Source organism: Lepisosteus platostomus, chromosome 4, assembly GCF_059453375.1.
Source record: "Lepisosteus platostomus isolate fLepPlt1 chromosome 4, fLepPlt1.hap1, whole genome shotgun sequence".
Classification (NCBI taxonomy): Eukaryota; Metazoa; Chordata; class Actinopteri; order Semionotiformes; family Lepisosteidae; genus Lepisosteus; species Lepisosteus platostomus.
Genome location: NC_142614.1, coordinates 67,905,246 through 67,929,386, shown reverse-complemented (window position 1 = coordinate 67,929,386; position 24,141 = coordinate 67,905,246). Strand labels below are relative to the sequence as shown.

The 24,141-nt window shown below is 43.6% G+C and overlaps 1 protein-coding gene across 9 annotated transcripts in view; it reads left to right on the top strand.

Annotated features, from left to right (window-relative positions):
* The window catches only part of shroom3 (shroom family member 3), a 79,546-nt gene that overhangs the window by 47,179 nt on the left and 8,226 nt on the right, over positions 1–24,141 (top strand). For 8 of the 9 annotated variants that reach the window (XM_088630393.1, XM_088630394.1, XM_088630400.1 and 5 more), the window contains 5 exons: positions 10,764–10,895; positions 14,872–17,974; positions 20,128–20,204; positions 21,338–22,129; positions 23,028–23,495. In XM_088630393.1, the coding sequence (XP_088486519.1) occupies positions 10,764–10,895; positions 14,872–17,974; positions 20,128–20,204; positions 21,338–22,129; positions 23,028–23,495 (4,572 nt within the window). Of the gene's footprint in view, positions 1–5,222; positions 5,505–10,763; positions 10,896–14,871; positions 17,975–20,127; positions 20,205–21,337; positions 22,130–23,027; positions 23,496–24,141 lie in introns of those variants that run through there. The other variant, XM_088630395.1, reaches the window with a different exon arrangement.

Genomic DNA, 24,141 nt, shown 5'->3' with positions numbered 1-24,141 from the left:
AATAATAATAATAATTGCTTACACTTATATAGCGCTTTTCTGGACACTCCACTCAAAGCGCTTTACAGGTAATGGGGACTCCCCTCCACCACCACCAATGTGCAGCCCCACCTGGATGATGCGACGGCAGCCATAGTGCGCCAGAACGCTCACCACACATCAGCTATCAGTGGGGAGGAGAGCAGAGTAATGTAGTCAATTCATAGAGTCAAGAAGTGCCAGCGATGAGGGCGTATAGCCAATGAGAAGGCTCGTTATCTCCAGAGGCAAGGACTTGAGGTCAGCTGACAGCAGAGGATCCAAATGAGGCCACTCGAGAATCCATGAGAGAGACGGTGTCCTCTTCCAGGAACTACAGCAGGAGAGGAGGAGGTCGTGACCGAGCGAGTGGGATATTCTCTGGCCTGTAGTATCCTTGGTCAAAGCTGAAAAATGTGTTGTGAAAGCTGGGGGGTCTCCTTCAGGACAGGACTGATGTCTCCTTGACACCACGCAGAGACATGGTTGAAGACGGCAGCGTCGGAGCTGAAGCTCAAAGCCTCGTACTCTCCATGACAACATGCCATTTCGAAGTAGAATGCGCTAAACAAAGCATTCTAAGGAGAAGCTCGAATCAAGTAGGAGAACCATTTTCTTACATATCCCAAACCTGTGTGATCAGTAAGGATGATTGCTCAGGACAAAGAATTGCTAGAGCAAAAGAAGATTTGCTCAAGTAGAAGTAGGTACCTGTGTCAGCATGTGTGAAAGAGACAACGCACAAGAGACAGTGTTTCAGCTGAAGAAGGCTCCACAGCTGAAATGTTGCGTCTCTTTTCTTTTCCTTTCAGCATGGAATAAACCTTTACCTGTTCATTTGCTTAAGTAGACCCCTACCTGCCTCATGGTCCATGGAACCTGTTACTTGTATGTAACAATAATAGATGCCTACAAAGTATATGACATGGTGCAGATTTTCCATAGGCTTTTGATACAGGTCCCCATAAAACTTTTATTCTCAGATTACATACATGCTGTAGGTATTTGGGATGATTGCAATGCGAATTAGTTAAAGAATAGAAAATAGTACTGATAAGGGATGAATGCTCAAACTGTGTGATGTAATTAGCGGAGTACCACAGGGATCTGTGCTGGGGATCCCGTTCTTCCCAGTATATCAATCTTCGCAATGTGGAGGAGAAAAAGGCAAACATAGTGCTTTTCTATGTAGTTCAAAGCTTTGAACTTAATTCAAGAGATTTTGTGTTGAAATTGTTCAAGGAACTAGTATAATTTTGGCTTCCTCATAACAAAAAAAGATATTGCCTGTCTGGTATCAGTTCAGAGGAAGCCCGTTACCTAATACCAGATACATCCTCAGGGCTTAAAGGAATCTTCTGTACTGACAGGCTAAAAGAGAAGACTACGAAAGGACCTCACCAAGTATTGAAAATCCTGAAAGGCACTGACAGAGTCAACCTCTTGAGTGTCACCAATGAAATGCGAACCGGATGACAGGGGTGGAAACAGTGTTGAAGTGTATTTAAATCTGAGAAAAGAAGGCACTTCTTAACACAAAGGGCTGTTGGAACCTTAGAACAAGCTACCCAGACATGAAGCCCACACCCTGGCCTCTTTGAAGATGGGACTGGATGAGATCCTCTTGATTGTAAGCTTTCTCCTGTTCTAATGGATTAAATGCAAGAAAGTACATTTGAGAAAGCTGTAACCCTCAAGAAAAAGCCTAACAGCTTTTCTACAGCTTAGATTTTGATTGTAAAAGCCTGGAATATGTACTTTATTTTCATATTAAGTAATTTAATAAATATTTACCCCTTCTTCGCTCAGACCTTCCCAATTAAACAAATAATGCCGACTAGCTGTTTTGAAAGTCTGATTGTTGGAATGAATCCCAGACATTCTTAGCAACGAAAGGAGCGAGCACACTTAATTGAATCAGAAACACAAATATTTGTGTAAACAGAAATATATATACATACTTTATAGTGGAAAAACTGGATTCTCAGTATGAATTAACCTTCCACAGTTGTACCTCCTTAGCTTGCGTGTAATTGGAGAGAAAATATCCCCGGCGCTTAACGACTACTAGGACAGACTGGAAGAGCCTCAAAGATTCCTGCAAGTCTTGAGGCTGTGCAGGGGTGCCCCCCTTTTCTGGGGTGCAACACAAGATGTGAGGTGTGTCTTTTGGTGGGGCCTGAATGTCTAAACCCCTTCCCCAAAACTGTGCAGAAGTCTAAGACACAATCATGAACATGACTGGGAGCTATCATATATGTGTGTTACTGTGACCGTCGCGGTTCCACCCCACCAGTTCGTCCTGCAACACCTGGGGCACGAACCCGGGTCTCCGGCGTAACGCAACAGGGAACCAGCCACATGAGCTAAAGGAGACCCCCCCAGCCCAGGCGGCTGAGGTCCCTGCTGTGCGCAGGGAGGGCGATGATGTCACCCTGCCCAAACTTTCTCTGCTACATTACGAGCTCCAACAATTTACTCCAACCTTTCACTGGCATTTTCTACCGATCAGGTCTGATTAAAACAGCTTAGTTTGGATGAAAAGAATTCAGGTTTATCATCGAGGATTCAAGGAATGTTTTAAAACCTGATCACCACAACTCCAGGCAAGTAGATATAATGAAGAACTGTAACAGCTAATACTTCCCATTTTAAGTCACATCTAATGAACTCGACGTGAGGTGTTTCTCGTCATCACGATCATCACAGATCTGTCCGGGTTAACTGTCAGCATTAAACAAAATGGTAGAAAATTCATTAGAAGATCGCAATAGAGTGCTCTCAATGAAGGCTTTAACTGATCATCTCCTTAAATTTCACACAAAATAATTTAGAAAAAGTTTCAGTATCTTTGTAGTATCTGTTTCTCCAGTTCTAGCCAAGTAAAACAATAACAGCTTTTTTTTTTTTTAGAATACCCAGCTTTAAAATGAGATATAACTAGTTGAGCAGCTAGTTAAGCTCCAGGTGCCGTCTTTTCCTGCAAGGTCTGCTAAAATCACAATAATTTTTAATCCTTTCATCTTTGTCTCAGCTGCTGCATTGTATGCTTGTGGTCCGTACGGGGGAGCTGTATTGCCCTGTGCACACAATCTGCTGTCCAGGCAGGGTTACCTGTGTTGCAGGAAGCTGCACTGTCCTACTCGGGCTTCTTCTTCTTTCTACAGAGGTCCCAGAAGTGATTTTGACATGAAATGCGTTGTTAATTGCAGCGGAAGGAGACATAATTAGTGGGAATGCCAGTAAAGTGCATCATTCCCAGAGATGGTGGAATGGTCTCAAGGGTCAGATCACGCCGAGTCAGTGTGTACCAGAGTAAGGCTTCAGATCTCCAAACGCTTATCTGTAGACTCTGTGGACAGAGAAAGGGACATGCAGAGCCCCCGGCTGATTAAGTGGCAGGAAGTCGGTGGTGGGTGCCTCCTGAGACTGGGTGTCAGGGTTTGAGCTATGTAAATATTCAGTCACGCAGAGAATCTGGTGCTGGGTCTTCCTCCGTTCCCTCATTTCCCTCGTTTCAGATTCCTGCGCAAAGCTAGCGTCGCCCTGAGCAAGGGGCGCACAGAAGAGCTAGCTGTGGCTCGATATTGCGGATTTTATTTATTGACTTAGACTGGCCCGGTTGTGGTAAAGTGTGAAGGACAATGTTGCCTTCGTCCGCCGGGAACGCGCTTCGGGGTGAAGAGTTCAGTCGCGGCCGAGTCTATTCAGAGCGACCCAAGGGCGGAGATGATACTGAGTCACAGAAGCTCGATAGGCTGTATCCCCAGTGACAGATGTTTTTACCCACAGTTCATTAGCAATTAATCAAAGTAAAGTAATGCAGTGAAAAGTATTACAGTGACCAAAGCCCATGTTTAATGGTCTGAAGTGGAGAAATATTGGTACTTTAATGCCCCTATCCCTATCAGATTGTGAATAATGGCTAATGTAGAAAACTGCAAGTCTTATTGCCTTCATTTGGGCTTACTTTCACATAATAGTGACCACGTATCGTCCTTCATTAAACTCGCTGAATAGAAAAAGAGGGGCAGTGTCTGAAATCTGTTGGCTGCTGATTTCGATTGTTGGGATTTTTGCAAGTGTTTCTGCTTACGCGTAGCGGGAAGACAACAATGCTGTACAAAAGCCCAGACGTTCGGATTACAGTAAACGCAGTTGCACGGCAAAGATTGTTTGCTTTAGACCTTTGAAATCCGAAAAAAACAACAACTCCAGTGTATTCACGGGATGTCGTGATGGTAATAAAATGCTTTCTCTGGGAAAACTTTGAAAGTCCTATCCATATTGATAAGGAAGGCGGAGGCCTTTACTTGTGGACAGTTTCACACCGTTTCAGCGCTGGCTGCATAAAAACGTCTCCTCCATCCTCTTTTCTCTATTTTTTTTTTCCTTGTAGGTCAAAAGATAAAAGATTTTGACTTTGTTCTCTCAGAGCAGATAAGGTTTCTTTCCTAGACACACCCTCATAGTCTGGCTTTACAAAGATGACAAAGAGTAAGGCCTCAAGAAAAAGCTTTCTGTCCAGTAGAAAAGAGACGTGTTTGTCCCAGCATCACATCCAGATAATAATTTCTCTTTCTCCTTGACCCTGCCATTTCTGGATATTAGGTTGCGTGGAAGTGCTTGAGAAATGCTCCCCTACTCCTTTTTAGGATTCTGTTCCTTGTGCGTCTGGGCCTTTGTCTTATTCTGTGCAAATTAAAAAAGTTTTTCTCTACACATCCCTTTATCTCCTACACACTGTACTTTCCCTGCTTCATGTTTCACCTCAGAGTTGGACAAGACTTAATTCCTTTGATTGATTTGAATTTCCAAAGTCTTGTCTGAATTTTTCTAGCTTAATTTTAGGCGGTGGGTTTTTAGCTGAAGTGGAAGCACAGCCAGCTGGGAAAAGAAAACACAGCGCTGTCAAAAAACGAAACTGTGTTGTTCAAACATGGGAGGGTGGATCTTGCAGGGGATCTTGAATATGATTTATTTAGCTTTATTATGACACGGATTAATGCGTTGCTTCAGTAGGAATAATGAAGAATCGGGTAGGATGTACAAAACAGCAGTTGTTCTTCTGCATCACATGCTATCATGTGTTCATTTTTGACAGCATACGAATCTGTCTCCAACTGAAAATGGACAGATTCTACCCTTTCTCTCCTGACTGCTTCCTCCCAGTCCTCCTCGCAGCGCGTTACAGGATGTTGACTTCATGCTTTATCATATGCGCAGTAATGACGGCTAATTGCGTGTTCTAATAAGAGCTGTGCCTCAGTGGACTCTCTTGCTGAATCCTTCGGTGCTGCCACTCGGGCGCAGTGGGTCAAGCAGAGCACAATGGAGCTGCTAGGAGCTTTCTATAGGAGAAAACTGAGGAGGAAGCAGAAGAGGGGCCCGTCTGATCAGGGAGCGCTCTGCAAGGTGCCTTCCGAAAGCAGCGTCAACAGCATCGCCACCGGCTTCATCTCCCGGGTCCTCAGACTTACCGCCAGGTACCTGTTTCATTTGCGCCTCTCTTCTGTGCCCGAACAGCTTCAGCTTCTGTGGTTTTTCTCTCTCTCTCTGCTCCCGTAAAACCTGCTCTCCATTTCCTCAAATGTCTGCGAAGTCGCCACAGTTTTGTTCCAGGTGTGCCGTGGGTGGGGAGTGTGTACCCCAGGCGCAGGGGTGCTCGTTTTTGTCCGATTTGAGCAGAAAGTTGTTTTTTTTTTTTTAATGCGCTGAAGCTTCATTCCCCCGACCGGTGGGGAGATACAGATTGGTAGAAACTTGCGGTGGACTCTCTGAACCGCAGAGTCCATGCTGAGCCGATGCAGAGCTGTACAGGGTGGGTTTCACCCAGGGGTCAATTCATACTGGCCATGGTGTCCCTTGAAGGGACCTTCCCACAAGTGCAGCCTTCACACACCGTGGCTCTGTCAGCCCCAAGTGCTGTCTTTAGGATTTCATCATTCACATTAGATTTATTGAATAGAAGCGCTTATTTCCCTTGTATTTTTTTTTTAAACTGGGACGGAGAGAAGGAGAGGAACGTGTTCAGACTGGTCCTCCAGTTCCAGTTCAAGAGTGAAGCTCTTCATACTGCAGCGGAGTTGGGGGCTACAGCTTTATCATTTAAATGATGCTGGCCTTATTATAGAACTGTTTACGTCCTCCCTGGTCAAAAGTCAATTCCTTTTCGAATCGCATATTTCAGTTTTCACAATAAGATAAGAGAGTGATCCCCCCTCCCCCCAAAAGCAGTGTTTTGCCTCATTGTTAATGTTATTGGCTTAGATGATGCACATATTTAGGGTGAATAAATGTTTTTTACAAGTCCAGTGAATGATTCACCTGTGTTAATATCGGTTGAACTATAACCAGTTTGGGAAAGAGCTGTAACTTCCTTTGCTTGTTTTAGAATATTTTGGGGTTTGGGTAAAGTACACTTTTTGTTTTGGTTTTGCACCGTCAGAGACTCAGAGATATGAAGTGTACTGTACCTGTAAGGTGAGTGAGACATACCCTGTTGTGTCTATTTTGAAACAAAGGACCCCTCCTTACACCAGTTGCAAACTGGGTGTGACTTTAGCGGGACAGACCAAGTTTTTAGCTCTGCGCTGCTGTCTTTTTGTTCACACACTATTCCGCATAAAGCCACTTTTTCTTCCCTGGAAGAAAAAAGTGCAATTTAAGGAGTGCTTAAAAAGTCTGTGGAGAATTGAATGCAATGTAATGGGTACTGAAAAGACTAAGCTACAAACTAAATGTTAGATTTACAGATTGTGCCTGTTTTAACACCAGTAAGATGCATCATAAAATAATGTTCCATTTTTCTCTATAGAACTGATAGAATAGGGCCTAATCACTTTGTTTTTACATTTATGTAGGGCAGTATGCACTTGCACACAATAAACAGTACATCTTCTGAGGTGCCACACAGAGAAAGAAGAATCTATTTTATTGTCTTCATACAGTAGAAAGTTTCCTTTGGCCACACTAAGACAACAATTTAAACAGTGTGATGCAGAATACATAAATCATTCAGTGGATTTTGCAGTCAGTGCAATATAAATAAAATGTAAAGCAATATGATACAGTACAAAAAAGATAAGATTCAAGTGTGACGTACATATATAGTACAGTATATGCTGTCAATACAGTACTCTGAAGAGACTCAAACATCAGAGTTATAATGTTTTTTGTAGCCTTTGATACCCTAAAACATCAACCAGATGGTATTTTTTTCCAAATTGAGAGTGTAATGGGTGTGAGGCATCATTTAGCTTGCTTTTCTGCACTCGTATAGTATAGAAGTGGTTCAGCTGGTCCTGTTTCTACCCAACAATTGCTCTGCCCACAGTTATAATCCCTGAGAGCCGTCTTCTGCTCCCATACCAAGGGCAGCTGGAGCTCCTCAAGCTTCTCAAGAGAAATAATCTTTTTTTTTAAAACTTGATCTCTGTGTTGTCTGAGAAGTTCAGTTTGTTATCAATGTACGTATCCAGGTATTTCAAACATGGAAAAATTATCCACCAGCCGGCCATTTCTATTCCTACGTTGATGCTTAACACGAGTTCTCCCCATGCATTTTGCTAAAACAGAGGTGAGGGCCATAGGTCTAAAATCATTACAAGACTGTGTTCCAAGTTGTTGTCTGCTTCGATAGCTTGGGGTCTCGAGCAAAAACTGGAATAGCTTGGTAAGCACTGGTGTTAATACTGGAGAGAGACAGGCAGACAGGCAGCGACCTCCTTCTCAGTCAGCTGCATAGGTGTGTAGTAAAGGAGAGTGTCGCATATCCTTAAACAGCAAAGCAATCACTTTGCTGTGATTTCCAGTGTCAAACCTGCACTAAAAGATGTTCACATCATTAACAAAAGACATATTTAGACTAGGGATTTTTTTTCTAAATCTTTCCCTGCCCATCTTGAGCCTTCCCATGCCTGGCTATTTCCAGAACAGAACCGTTGCTCCATTTCCCCTTTAAAGTCACGTTTTGTTTTATATCTAAATTCCTTTTTCTTTTTCCCCGACGACTCCAGTTTGACCTCTCAGAAAAGCACGTCTCTCTTGCGGTTAGGCGTGTTTTCTCAGCTCTGTAAGACACCCCTAGCTTGCCCTTTGGAAATAACTCTCACTGCTTTGATTTCAGCAACTCGTCTTTCACAGACTGAGGTGTGACAATAGTATCAGTTACTCCATTGACCACAGAGCACGAATCGAAAAATATGTGCCTGTCCGTATTGTCACAACAGTCTCTCAGTTCTTGTTTGCCGTTTTCTATGCACCTTTTTTTGCGCTGTCCGAATACGTTGTTTCTCCTATCAGTCTGTTCGGGTACAAGATGTATCACATTGTGGTCTACTGTCCTAAAGGCGGTCGGCATACAGCCTTATAGGCGTTTGCGATCACATTGATCTAGAATGAGAGACGGGTGAGCAGGGAAGTCTGTGTGCTTCCGAGAGGTGGGCAGGATACAAAAGACGACGCGCATATTGAAGTCTTCCAGAATAATTACTGTCTGGTCAGCAGAGCGAGTGAGGGAGTTGTTATATACAGTAGCATTCCTCTCCTCTGTCCGCGGCTTTTCCATTACCGGGTCTAGGCACGTTAACCGTGATGTGGCCGAATTCCCGAGGCAGACAGAAGAATATCAACTCTAGATTATAAAGGAAAGAGCATCTCTCAATCCCGGGCGCACACTTGCTTGTGGGTGTGGAATTGAGTAGCCCGGGTTGTCTGAGACACATATCAACTTGCTCCTTTTTAAAATCGCCATCAGTCTGCCAGCAGGTCTACCTCGCGGTTTGAAGAGCGCAAGTTCGCCAGTGTGGACATTCCGCCTCTTCACTTCTTGAGTTTGTTTTTTGTGGTATCCGTTACACGTTTAAAAAAAGTTGAAATGTCAAGTAAAAAAATAAAAGTAAACGGAGCAATGCTAGTCTGGGTGGTGTATTATAGGCCTCAATAAATGCAGTTTTCAACAGCAATTATTTTCTTTTAAACGAAATTTTCATTTTAACTCCATGTGACCGTTGGCCATTTTGACTCCCTATCGGACCCAAGATGGCTCGTCCGAAAGGTGCCTGAGGGAGTGTTCGGTAATCTGGGCCCAGCTTCTGAAATGCTGGATCAGAGGAGGGCCAAAAAGTCATTACACAGCCAGTAAAAAAAAAACGAATCATTGTATTTTAAACATAAAATCCTTTTCACCAGTAAATTCACCTCATTTCAATGTCGAGATTTATAGTATATGTACTCTTTTTTACCATTTGAAACTTTATGTATTATTTGCGTCTTTTATTATTTGTAGTCCTTTGTAAGATGCTTTGTTATACGATAACCTCAACATTCCTGTAGTTTTTGTCGTTAGATGCTGCTTCATTTGGGAATCCCATAGACAAAGTTGTGTAGTGTAATATTTACTAGGGAACACATTTTCATAATTACTTTTTTTATCCTTTCAAAGATTTGGTTAATTTAGACATTTCTTAAGGCCTTAAAATATCTTAAATAAAATATCTTTAAAAGTGTTAAAAACATTTTATTATTCCAAGTAAAACACTAACTGAAATCATTTAAGTTATTTTTGTCAGTGCTGTTTGTGCCTTTTTTGTAGTTCCAGGGACTTATGGGAAAATTACATTGATATCTTCCTTCAGTAGGAAATGTCTCTGAGCAGCAGTGGTTTCTAGTTTTGCATAGACCACATTGGTGTCACCTGAATTTGTGTTTTTGTATGAATTTGGAAGAAAAAATGATTTTGGACATAGTTAAAGCTTGCGATCCTTAACACTGGAGACATGTGACTATAAAGTGCTATAGCGTTATACCCAAAGACTGATCCCTTCGGCATACAAGGACAAGGAGTGCAAAGCCTGAACACTGAGGACTGCCTTGTTCTAAAAAGTGCTTTAATATTGGTTCTTGTTTGTGTTCACAGCCTTCTGACCTGGTCTTATACAGCAAAATAGGAAAAATTCAAGTAAATCATTTGAGTTCCAAATCTCCACAAATATGATATTGTTATGTTGTTTTATTGTTTTTTATTAGGAGGGAATGGGTGTCATGTTTTTCAGAAACATTGATCGTTTGAATACAGCCTGGATTTGTGTCTGTACATCATGCACTACATGTCAATGTGTGTGTGTGTGTGTGTGTGTGTGTGTGTGTGTGTGTGTGTGTGTGTGTGTGTGTGTGTGAGTGAGTCCAAAAAAAGGAACCCCACGCCTCATTTCTGCTGAAAAAACATAAATCGTAAACCATCCAGTTCTACAGGTTTAATTACATTTCCATCACATTTGTGTTTTTTTAAATAACGTTTGATGTAACCAGCTAGTGTTGTTTAATTTGACATTTTCCATTTGTAACTCATTTCTAGTTGAGGCAGTATCCGTTCTGAAGAAAGATTAAACATTTTTATCCATGTTACTCTGCTGCAATTGATTTATGATCTTACCTTTGCCCTCTTTGTTAAAGAAAGTTCTTTGTTTGATAAAAGTGAAAGCGACTGCCCTTGTAAATAATTAGGTGGTGTCACCTTTCCCGTAATAGTCTGCTGAGAAACCACGTGCTTTGTTATTTGTCCATTTTTCATTAAAAAATGGTATCCGAATAAAATGGGGGGAAACAAAACAGAAAATGTGACAGCTTCCCGAAGTGCTTGAAGTTGGCGGTGTGCGCCTTCAGGAACGGCGAACGGTTTCAGAAAATCCCACGGCCTGTTCCTGTACCTGAAGGGCTTGAACCTGATTTCCTTGTGTTTGCAGGCGGAGTGAACCAGCATCCCGACCTCATTCCTGGCATTCGACCAAATTAGCGGAGAGCCAACAGGATCCCGGCATGATGCAAATATCTCGGGGCACCGTCGGCACTCCTTGGCACCAAACGTATCATTCCAGGTCAGTTGGATTGGGGTTATTGGCAGGGAAACAAAAGAACCCTCTCTGAATGCTGTCCTGTGCACCACTCAAGCACCAGAACAAAGAACAACAACATCAAAAAGAAGACAGACACTTGAATCTGGAGTTTCTCCTTGTCAACAACCCATATACAGATTCAGAAAAGCTCTAACCTGACAGAGGAAGAGGCAGGAAAGAAGAATATTCTGTAGTGAATGGAATAAGGGATTATGACACAGTCCCCAGGCATGGTACTAGGATTGTCAATGGAAGTGTCAGTTCCTTATAACTGTTAATCTACACTAAAGATTATTTTATTGTGTTTGAGTGTCTTTAGCTTTTATACTCTGTTTATTCCATCTATTTGTAACATGGTTTCTTGGGTCTCAGAAAACAGATGTTTTTCATGCATTCTGCATCAAACTGTAGTTTAGATATTTCTGCCCTGCAGTGGACAGCGCCGATGTTCAATACTCATTTCTCTTTTTTCATGCACTGCATACACAGAGGCAATAAAGTGAGTCCAATTGTTTTATAGATCCAAATTAAGTTGTAATGTCACTGCTGCATGTACTGTATGCGTCAAGTGATGTTTTCTTCAAAGGAATTGTTGTAGTAGATACTAAGCAAAGTACGCAAATAAAATAATAAAATAATATTCAGTGATATCTAAACATGAGGAGGTTGATTTACTCATATTCAGCATTTATTTAATTCCACCCTCCAGAACCAGACGCTTTAAATTCCAGACACTTTTTTTGCACAGAAGAACCTCCTGTCTCCATTCCCAACCTTTTCTCTGGAATAGACAGGATCCTATTCGGAACCCAATGATCCTGCTGGGCTAGTACAGTATTTCTTTTTTTTGGCATTAGGACCTTCTTCTAAACGTCTGTGTTAGATCTCTGTCCCCTTTTTTGTTATACATGAGGGTGCAGTTATTTTCACATGACTTGTCCAGGGATTAGGCGTCTTGCTGTTATCTGGATGCTTTCAGATGCAAGGATAAAGTTTCTGTCGTGGTGACCAATCTGTGCCGCAGTGCACAATTCCATATGAGTCTGCAAGGCACCTGGGCCATGAGATCATTCTGTGCTGAATGTTGAACAGACTGGATCATATGTGCAACATTTTAAATAAAGGAAGAATTGGAGGATCGGGAGAACAAAGTTATGTTAATGATGAGGTTTGGGGTATTTCAAGTATTTTGTGGGGGAAAGACTGTTGTTGCTGTAGGAAACACCTGCAACAGCCATTTCAGGTCAGCACAGTTCACAGTACCTTCTTTATGCAGACGTCTTTAGTTCTGTGATATAATGATTCCCCTCTTCATCACTTGAACGTGGTTTTCTGGTTACAAACGATAGTTGTTCTCCAAATGTCCAGTTCCTTTTCCTTGTAACAGGGAAAGAAGAAGAGTTACATTTTCAAGAGGCTGTCTTGCCATGTCTTTGAGACAAAGTGACCAGGTAGTTCAGAAGTGCGTTCCTGTGGAAGATGGGGACAGGACGGCTTGTATTTCCTTAAAGGCAAAGATTAACCCTTGTTTCCCTTTTCCTTTCCGCTGATACAGTAATGGCCAAATAAATGTCAAGTTTCAATCTTCGTATCTAAGCCCCTCTAGAAATAATTTTATTTTCCATCCATAATCTCAATCGCAAAAAAAAACAACCTTTCTGATTTAATTTAAGCATGAGAAATTATGCCTAAATAATGTATAAAACTCCCAGTGAAAAGATTTTAAAAAACTTGCTCCTATTGCCGGTTTGTAGTATATTGAATCCTGAAATCAAGGATTGGTGTAGATAACTGAAAAGTAATAGCATGCTCGTTAAAACTAACAGTGGTTTGTAGCTATTAAAGGTGTTTGCCAATAGTTTTATCCTTAGAGATCGGAACGTTTTCTGTGTACTCACTGGCTGGTTTCACTAGCTACACTACACTGGTTGTGTAGTGCTGTATTTTTTGCATTGCATATTTCAGAGTATGCAGTATTTTGGAACACGTCTGCCTTTTTTCTAATACTGTAATCAAATCTTGCATGGCTGGCAGAACCTCCCTATAAGAATGATTGTGTTGGGGAGAAGGCTATGACGTCATCTTAATTATTTCTATTGAAATGTCAGCTGCCTTCTGTACCTCCTGTTCAGCTTTCACATTGCCATAAATGGCCAGAAGGGAGAACAGTCTAGGAACTGCGCCAGTCATCTCATATAAAGGTTTTTTTTGTCTGTTTGGCGGCAATTATGATTTGTTTTCCTCCATATATGTTCAACATACACTCACCAATTAATTTTCTTTGTATGTTAGGTGTCAGGTGATTTAAACCAGTCAAGCTGTGTGATCCTTTTTATATAATTAATACAAGCTGAAGAATTTGTCCCCAACAGATTTTACTTGCACGCAGTTAAAGAATATGCATACAATAAGAACTTTCACATACGCTAGGCTGTATTTCTGCTTTAGTATGTCCGGCATTATGTTTTGTGAAACACAATGGTAGTAAAATCTAGAAAGCATTAAAAAATATAGTGGCATTGCTGTGAACTGACAGTGAAATGTAAAGTATATTTTCGATAAGTTTTAAAAAGGAAAAAATACAGAGAGATAGTTTTTGTTAGTTGTTATGGAAATGTCGAACGTTCCGCAGTTTTGAAAGTATCGGTCATTTTCCAAGCTGTTTTTTGCGTCTTTTTTTGGAGGAAAATTGAAATTTCTGTCCTTCTTGGAGACAAATGCTCTGATAGCCCAGTCTTACAGCAGCATGTTGAACTGCATAGATGGAGTTTATTTAACTAAAGTTCGGGAGGGATGACAACAACCACGCTCAATCATTCCCAGCCGTCAGCAATTAGCAGTCACTCCCCTTTGTCCTTCCTCCACTGAACGCTATAAATACCAAATGCGATATCCCTCTTCCTCGCGTGCGACTTTTTGCGTCCCACCTCCACCTCTGCAGCTGCCCCTTGGTTACCTTGCTGGGGGGTCCTGGCCTCCTCGTCCTGTGGCCAGGAGGTCAGCCCTCAGCCAAGCGGGTTAAGCCAAATAGTCGCTCGACTACAGTTCATTACGCTTCGATCTTGGGCATTGTCATTCCTCGTGAACTGGCAGTAGCAAATAAAAAAAAACAAATATGCATGGCACATTCGAGATTAAAATAATAAAGGTCTCCCAAAATCAAACAGTACAGGATGCTGTAATTGTACTGTAAATCTTTGTACTCTTGCTGCATGGAGTTGGACTAATCACCCATGTCTGAGCCATGGGAGTTGCCCCCAGTTGCACCTCATTCTGCTTGTTGTGGTCTAGTTGAGGTGCTCTGTATTATTTGCTCATTTGCAGCAGCAGTAAGGATGTGTTTGGCAGCTTGAATAAACTTTTGGTATTCTCCACAAGGACATCCTGCTCCGTGTGCTAAGGTCCATGTCCAAACGGCTGCTGCACATGAACATAAGGGGACCTGCTGCTTCAAGGAATTGCTTTTGGCATTTAAGAACGTAAGAGCCTTTGTAAACGAGGGGAGGACATTCGGCTCATCTGGCCCATTTGGTAGTTTGTAGATAATTGATCTAAGGGTTGTATTCAGCCCTTTCTTGCACTGGATTTTGAAGAACTCAGGGTAATGGCTTCAACAGAGTGACTGGGTAGCTTGTTCCACCTACAACCCTTCGAGCAAAGAACTGCCTCCTGCCTCCTGTTCTTAGTTTTTAATTTCAGTTCCATATAGTTTTGCACTTATGTCCTCCAGTTTTTGTGTCTCCTACGTTTACAAGGAGTCCGCTGGAGTTGACTTTGTCAGTGCCTTTGAGGATTTTGAATACTTTTATGTGATTTGATGGTTATCTTTTCTGTTCAGGACTATAAAGGATCAGATCCTTCGGCATGTGAACTAAGCCCCAGAACGGGTTTGATTTCTCTCAGCCATTTGGCTAATTACTAATTACTAATTTATGTTCATTATGTTCTCCCTGTCTAGTTCCTCCACCACTGACCTCTCTGGCTATGAGCACGGGTTCCTGAGGAAAAGTCCGGACCAGTACAGCTCTCGGGGCAGTATGGAGAGCCTGGACCACAGTCATCCAGTTTACAGCTCCTGCCACCAGCTCACAGCCTCAAAGTCATCCAACAGCATTGACCACCTGCACAGTAAGAGGGACTCCGCCTACAGCTCCTTCTCCACGAGCTCCAGTATCCCCGAGTACCCAGCCCCAGCCTTCAGTAAGGAGCGCTCCTACTCCATGGAGAACATGCACTCCCAGCGGGGCCCGGAGGGGATGAGGCAGGCTGACATCCGCTACGTCAGAACTGTCTACGACCCGCAGCAGGGAATCTCGGAGGAGCACGAGGTCAGCTCCTCTGCTCTGGCCCGCAGCAATGAAGCAAGGATCCAGGCAGAGGCCAGGGGAGGCGGTATCGTCCGCAGCATGAGCAATGAAAACCACGCGTCCAGCAGACACAGCGTCGGACCCGTTTGGGGCCAGACACAGAACAGGATCCCGGATGAGAGTGCCGGTGTGACAGGGCCCCCTGCCCCACCCATGCGCAGTGACAGCTATGTTGCCATTAAGAATCACGACAGGCCCAACTCTTGGTCCAGTCTGGAGCAGGCCAGGTCCTCTCGTACCCTGCAGAAGGGATCCTGGCCTCATCCTGGCATCTCAGGGAAGTCCTCATTCTCTGCTGAGGGCCAGCTGCACACTGTGGTTGAGAAAAGCCCTGAGAGCAGCCCTACTACCAAACCCAAGCAGAATATTCCCCAGGCGACTCAACCAGGGAAACTCATGCTACCCACAGGGATCTATCCAGTGCCTCAGATGGAGCCTCACTTTGCACAGGCTCCGACCAGCTGCCCCAGTTCCAGGAGCCTGCTGTACCCAGTACTGGCAAAGGAAACCCGGTGCAGCTCACTAAGTAACCACAGCACAAGCGCGATCCTGGAAGGGGCAGCAAAGGAGAATGGATACCAAAGCAATGCTTCCACCTTATCCGACCAATCCCCTGGCTTTCAGCAACCAAAACTCTTCCTGCACCAGAAAGACAAAATGCATGAGGAACCAGAAACCAAATGCAGTCACTACAAGCCTCATTTTAAACCTGGCGCTGATGTGTACGTCTCTCAAGCAGAAAGGCAAGAGCACGGGTGTGTGCATACTCCCCAGAGTGCAGAAGAAGACAGGAGGGATCTGCCCACTGTAAACCAACAGGCAGAGGAAAGGCTGAGATATCCACAGGGCAATGAAATACCAGATGAGCACAAATGGAAAAGAGAGCCAGAGCAAACTCGAGCCGTGGAAGGAGGGCGTCAGCAGAGAGCCTCTTCTTTGCAAAATGATCAGGAACAGGACTTTTTTCCTAAAGGCCAAGCTGGCTTTGAATGTGGGCAAATGTCTTATGGTAGCTGCAGAGATCTTAGAATCCCTTATGAAGCTAAAACTGAGATGGTCTCAAACCAAGGGAGTGATCTCAGGGATCGACCCACCATACGGCACCACAGTGAGACAGGTGTGTGGCAACAGCAGACACAGCCACCCTGGCATGAAAATGCCTCCGCTGAGGTTCCAAGACCGAGGAGCCCCAACAGCAGCAGAAGTAAAAGCGACATCGCGACAAAGCGCCTTTCAGTGCTGGAGAAGGTCAACCAAATTGAGCAGCGCAAGCAGAACCAGCAGCAACCCCACAGCACGAATTCCCATCATGGCCTCACCTGGTCCAGTCGGCCCTCGAGAGGGAAAAACTCCTTTTCCAGCATCGAAGACATTCGGCACCGGCTGAAAATTTCAGAGGGGCCTTGTGCTAAGGGTTTGTCCCAGGGCAAAATGCAGGGTAACGGTCTGGATGGAAAACATGCAGGTGGGCTGGAAGACTCGATGGAGCAAAAATATAGAGAGCAGCACTTTCAGAGCAAACCAGAGAACAAGGCACTGCTGCTTCAGAGAAGTAAAAGTACCTTCCAATTGACGAGTGAAGAGAACAGCAAAGAATTTCACTGGAAAGATGGCTTGCAGGACATTTTAGGCACCTTCCAGGACACCTCTTTCAACAGGGCTTACCGGGACAGTATTAAGGATGCCCAGTCAAAAGTTCTACGCTCCACTTCCTTTAGACGTAAAGACCTGAGCGTTAACTCACCCCATCTCAACAGACATTTGTCTGTGGAGCAAGTAACGTCAAATAAGACTAGCACCAAACCTGGTGGGGTGTCGCCTCACACCCCGAGAGAAAGACACGTTGTAACTCCTGAGGAGGTACCTCCCGCGCTCCCAAGCACCCCTGCTGTAGGGCCTTCTTTTCCTCGAATTTGTGGCCGCAAACGATTGACAGCAGAACAGAAGAAGCGCTCCTATTCAGAGCCGGAGAAGATAAACGAGTTAGGGGTATCAGACGCATCTCAGAAGAAGGGTCCGCAGACCTTTCTTTTTCCAGAGACGAGCGTAGCAGACCGGCGGAAGATGTTTGAGCCCGAGGGGAAGAGCAGGTCTGTGCGTAGCCCCGGCGTCTCTCGACCTGAGCTGAAACATCTGCAGCAGACAGCGCTGGCCGAGTACGTTGAACGCAAAACAGCACACAAGTGGTCAGGGAAGAATCGCCCTCATAGTTCCTACCTTCAGCCCTACAACTTTGATTCACAAAGCCTCTCCTCAGCTTCCAGTCTCAGCTCTCTGCAGGAACAGAGCAACCAATGGGGCCCATCAGCGGATAGTCATCCCAGGACAAGGAGGGTCTCCTCCACCCTGCCTCCTGGTCTTCAGGGCTCCAGGTACCTGAGTGGGAGCCTGTCACGACAGTTCTCCTATGACATTTCCTGCTCCAGCCATGCCCAACCAGACAGAAATCCAGAGTTCTGCAGTTCAGAGAGGGAGCTGAATAAGCTTAGTAAAGGTGAGTCCTTAAGAAGGCGTAGCAAGTCCCAGTATGCACCCCATCAGCAGCAGCCGGAGGTGGCTTTTGAGAGAGGATCTACAGCGAGGAGTTCTGGGAAGTCTGCATCTGCTGAAGACCTTCTAGAACATTCCGAGAAGAGGCCTGTTCCACATCACATTCGATCAAGATCCTCGCCGTCTGTGGAAACACGAGATCGGGTACGTGTAACATCCGTGAATTAACATGGAATTTTGTCTTTATTGTACCATGGCAGGGCTTTAAAACAGTAAACTTCAGTAAAACATCAGAAATAAAAAAATACTGCATACAGTCTGGCACAATGATCTGATTGATGTCATCCAACCGTTTCTTGAAAGAAGACAGAGTACCAGCTTCAACAACATACCACCATACTGTAGTTGGGCAGCTTGGGGGATTCAAACTTAAGCCTTAAGAGACCTGAACAATCTTGGGCGGCTGTGTCATTTTGAAATATGCACATCCAAATGAGACATGACAGGGTGGGTACTGCAAACAGAAAGCCTCTGACTATAACATTAAGCCTCCGGCTGTAATTATAGTTTTCAACTGGCATACAACATTCTGATATTGTACTGAAAATGACACTGAAACAAATACGCGGGACATGGCTATGAGGTCCGGTGGCAAATTTGGCAAAAAATATTTTGAAATATTGAGAGAAAAAGATCTGAACAGCAACATTAACAAGTGTTCACTGTATGAGAACAATGCTCCTCTGTAAGATTCTGGATTGCTGGCATAGTGTAAAAATTGTTTTTTTCGATTCATATTTTGTGTTACAATTTTTTAGGTCCTCTGATATGAATAGTTTAACGTTATTGTGATGGTCCAGACCAACTGTAATTGGAAGTTGATTTACACAAGTACCCAACAGGCTGCAGGCTTTGATCTGCAGTCCCATTTTAACTCTTGGGCCTCGTTGGAAGCACTATTTAATCATTCCTGGTAATGTGACATGTCTGAAACCTCTCCATGGCAGCTACAGAGAACAAGGAAGGATGTGTTAATTAAACTGACTCGCAGATGAGCAAGGCTGTCTCACAAGTCTATTCTCCATTTGAATATCTCCCAGCTCTTCCTGTTTTGTCTTACTTGTTACAGTTTTATTAAGCTGTACCAGATTTGTCATGGCAAAGCTTATTCCTTATTTACTCATCTTTGCTGAAACTCTTTCAACACTTTGGGGGGCGGAGGAGAAAATGGATGTGAAGGGAAGCTACTGACAAGATTCCCAGATTTCTCTGCTGGGTGGAGTGTGCTGTATACCCACAAACGCAGGCACACAGGAAGTGAACAGAACTTCTGTTTTCCTGTGTGGTGCCAACGAGACTCCTTTGGAAATAGTTTGGCGAGTGATTACAGACTGATAAATGTCTTTCTGATTTGCGAGAGGAGGGAAAGACATCAGATGTCTTTAGGACCTCAAGGCAGTTGGAACAGGAAATGTCTGGGATGAATTCAAATGATTTTATCTTGGAGAATAATTTGACCGCTCTGTGTAAACATGGCTTTTTGTGTAAAGTAATTGTGGCTTTATTTAATTTGCGAACACTTCAATCCACGTTCATGAACATGTCTTATTGCACACTATATTCCTGGTTTATTTGAATAAAGGTAAAAATGGTCATTGCTTAGATTTATTTTTTATTTTATCTTTAGTACTTGTACATAGATATCCACAGTCGTTTGTTGGCTTATCCATATCTATCACGGTATGATAGCCTTGAAACACAACACCTTACTCTGAGGACACTACAGTTAGGCTTTCCCACAAATTGGAAGCAGTTCGGGTAGACCTGTAGGTGCCACTCTTTCCTCTGGATCACAACGGTCCAGATTGTCCAATGTCCCTGTTTCAAGTGTGCTATGGATGAGATGTTAAGATGAGATCCTGATTACTTGGTCATTAAAAATCAAGCAGTAGGGGTGAAAAAAACCCCAGTGTCCTGGCTAAGTGTCCTCTTTCTTCCTAATTTGGTTGGGGGGGGTAAAATTCATTTCACAGCCATTCCTGTTGCTTCCCTTCCTGCAGGTCAGTTCAATACACTCAGCTCTGTTGTGGGATGTTGTTATTCTTTTGTTCTTTTGCATGCAGATGAAACCCTTTAGAACTTTGCCAGTCAGGGCCTTCCTGTTCATTTTGCCCAAAATGACAGGTTAACCTCAAAAATTAGTGAGGATGCAGCTCATGCATACCAAGACCCAGATAATCTGGACATCATGCGAGTGCTGTTTAATATTTAACTACCTATCTGAACTTTATTTCCTTAATCTTGGACTTGTTTTCGTTTCTAATCCCAAGCTAAAAACCCGACCATCTGTTTTTCAGGACTTTGTGACTGGAGTGAATCAACCTTTTGGTATCTTATCGAAGCAGCACCTTGCATCTGCTGGTAACGAAATAAGGTCTATAAACATATTTTTTAAATCAAGCAAATGTGTTTCCTTTCCTAATTTTCTGACCTTTACATCTGTTCTTTGCTGTTGTATTTTTTTTCGCTGTGTAAGTGTAACACTTTCATTTCATTTTTATTTTATTACTGGTTCTGAAGCCCAAAATAAAACTACATTTCTTGGATATACAGTATATACACAATATGCACCGGTATTCCTGAACCAGGATCAAATGTAATATTGAGATCAGTGTTTAGGGGGTATAAATCTGGTAGCATTTTAAATCCTTATTTTCTAAATTTCTTGAGTGGTGGAATTGACTTCCTTTGACCCAAGCACCCATCTAATCATGTTAAAAGAGCCTCATGAAAGTGCCCATTGAGAGTGGTATTATCAACACCGTTGTTAAAAAAGATTGGATTTGTAGGGTTTCCTTTGTGTTTTCTGAATGAACTCTGCTGGTAGTTTTGGGTAGCTTTTTACAGACCTTTTTAAAGAGCTAGTAGCACATACATTACAATGATGGTCGCTTGCCTGCTTTTACTGAGAGGCTGAGAACAGATCAAGAGCAAGATCTGAGGCCGAAGCATCTGTGATATTTTTATCTGAGGACAGACAAGTGAATGACGCTGAAAAACTGCCATCTATCTTTGAACAGCTGGTTTCTGCATGTTAACCAGTTACCACAGTATTAGTATTACACCAGTGTTTTCTCATATAAATGAAAACAGCTTGCATTTCCAAGGAAGTCTGTATTGTATGTTTGGATGAGGATTTGTTTGTAAAAGCTACTACTTTGTTGCTTTAGTAAAAAGCAAATGGGCCAAAATAACACTGTGCTCAAAGCTTTATGTATTTAGCCCTAAATGCTAAATTTGTGTCAGTAAAGGAAGGAATGCAGCTTATTTCAGAAAAGACAGCTCAATGTTATTTTCTGCCATTGTTATGGTTTTATTACAAATGGTAATCTTAATCCACAATTGGGGGCAAAAAGTAATATAATACAATTGAAACAGTCACTGGCTGAAACATGCTTGACAAAAAAATGGCTGTAAAAAATATTTAACTTTATTCCACATAAAATGCATGTCGGACTGTGTGTAAAACCTGGTTTTAGCTACAGTTCTTATTCATGTTTTTCACAGACAAGAGGAAAAGACATTAACACTTCGAAACGACAGATACATGGCCAATCAAGTGACCCCTTCCTCTAGCAGCGCTTTGTTGTGGAGAGAGAAACCGAGTCATGTGGACCGACAGACCCCCTGCAGCACTTCGGGTGCAGCTCCTCTGGGCTGTGCCACCAGGCGGGATTCCCGGGGCAGTACGAGCTCCAGCTGGGATGCACTTGAAAGCCTGGGCCATGTTACCAGTTCACCTCCCCTACGGGGATCTTCTCCCAGTCTGCTGATGGGATTGGGAGGCAGGTTCCAAGGCAGGGCCCCAGAGCCTGAGCCAAGTTTCATAAGACAGAGCTCCTTGGACACCAACTCATCCGAAGAAACTCTCAAGGACGTCCAGATGGAGGCCTGTGGCCCACAGACAACCGTGGCCCCAAAGACGACGTCCTTCCGAAAGGCGGAACAGGTCCCGTCCTCCCCCCAAAGACTGGTCCGGCGCAGTCCCATCGCAGGGGAGGTTAACAGCTCCTCTTCGGAAACAGAAACCCCCTTCTCCTCGCTGGCCCACCCCCTGCCCTCCCTGCGAATTTCGGAGTCTAATCTACAGTTCTCCCCCACTTCCGGTTTCCTGCACGGCGACGACGAAGTGTTCCTTCAGGAGCCCCTGTGCGAGCCTTCCTCGCCAGCTCTGCCCTTCCAGCAGCCCGTGAGGGAGACGGAAATTACAGAAGACTTCCCCTACCCTCCTCCAGTAATAGCAGAGGAGCAGGGCACCCTGGCTACACTGCCCCCCACAGCACTGCCACATCCTGACAGGTAACCCAGCCTGCACAACTGCAGTCTCTGTATTCGGCTGTTCCCGGACTGCTCAGACACCAGCTTCTTTTTTTTATCTTGTTTTGAGGATGTCGCAGAGTGGCCTGAGCAACTGTCAAAGCCGGTCCGTTTTCTGAAACGATAGCGCCGCCGCACAGCACTCAGATATATCAAGTGCAGTTTATTTACAGTGCTCCTCTTCCCCATGAGGAAAATGGGGGAAAATTACAAAAAAAAAACAGTTCTTCAAGCAGGAACAAAAAGAAATCGCCACAAAATCGCAAATGCGTAACCATAAGAGAGGCGTTGAACCATATTTTACACTTCCTTTTTTATTTAACGTGTAGTCTGTAAGCTATGTTAAAGTTAAGTTGTGCCTGTGGTTATTTAGGGATATCCTTCAAATAGGGTCTGAAAGCTAATTGTAATACAGTTTTTCTATTTGAACTGGATGTTTCTTTAGTTTTGACAGGGCCTCATTCTACAACTTTTTACAGAAGTGGGTGATGATTTCTCATTGAAACAAGATGTGATATACTGGGGTCTAAATGTTGACTTCTTACTAAAAAACAATCTTCTGCTGGTTTTCTGAGTAAATAATGTCATAGACCCCCCCCCCCTGCAAAGCTGTTATTCAATATCTCTTTTAGTGGCAAATAGCGAACCCCACCTGCAATTCTCCTTCAGTCAATTTGATATAATATAAATGATTCCATTTTAAGTAAAGTGACAAAAGAAACAATCAATTGCATAAACAGCATTTCCTGGGGAAAAAAAATCATTTGAGCAGTAAGTTCTTTTTAAAGTATCGCTATATACTGTATGTATTTTTTCATGTGTTGAAAACAATCATGTTTTATTGGTTTGTGTAACTATATGTATTTAAATCTCTGTGCAGAACCGAGAGTCCTGATGAAAAGGACTTTCCTGGAGTGACAGAAAGGAAATTGTCCTCTAGCTCGACACCAAACTGCCCTTCTGACAGCACATCCAAGGTCAGCACAACAAGCCCGGATGCTGCGATTTCGATATGCGAGGAGGGGCCCAGGCCACCAGCAGACATTGGCAATGAGAGTGGAGGTTTGGTGGCAGATGAAGACCTCTGCAGCTCTGATGAGGACCTTGAGACAGACTCTCCTCTGCTTGGCAAGCAGGAGAAGTCTCCCGAGGAGCTGAGGTCAGAACTGTTAGCCAAGGAGATTGTCTCCAAGGATAAGTCTCTGGCCCACATCCTTGACACCTCCACCATGAAGACCACCATGGACCTGATGGAAGACATCTTCCCCACAGGCAGCCTGATGCAGCAGCAGGCTCACAGTCAGAGAACCGGGAGGATGGTCTGGAGATCTTCAGCAGAGGGTGATGAGTAAGTCTAAGTGGGCTTCTGTTGTTTATTGTGTTAAGGAATTGTCAGTGATGTAGCATTGGGAGCCACAGACACATACAGTTTCTATACATTTATAATAATTTGAGGTGTTGAGTGAGGAGTTGCATCAGCAATGGAGCTACAAAGGAACAAGAAGAGATTACTTCCATGTTGAAAAGGAAGAAAGAACAAGAATGTATCTGGGTAAGATGATACAGCAGGCACAGTACGATATGGGTCACGATACACCAGACCACAGTACGATATGGGTCACGATACACCAGACCACAGTACGATATGGGTCACGATACACCAGACCACAGTACGATATTGGTCAGGATACACCAGACCACAGTACGATATGGATCAGGATACACCAGACCACAGTACGATATTGGTCAGGATACACCAGACCACAGTACAATTTGGGTCACGATACAGCAGGCACAAATACGATATGGGTCTTAATACAGCAGGCCACAGTACGATATGGATCACGATACAGCAGACTACAGTACGATATGGGTCAGGATACACCAGACCACAGTACGATATGGGTCAGGATACACCAGACCACAGTACGATATTGGTCATGATACAGCAGACCACAGTTCGATATGAATCACGATACAGCAGGAACAGTACG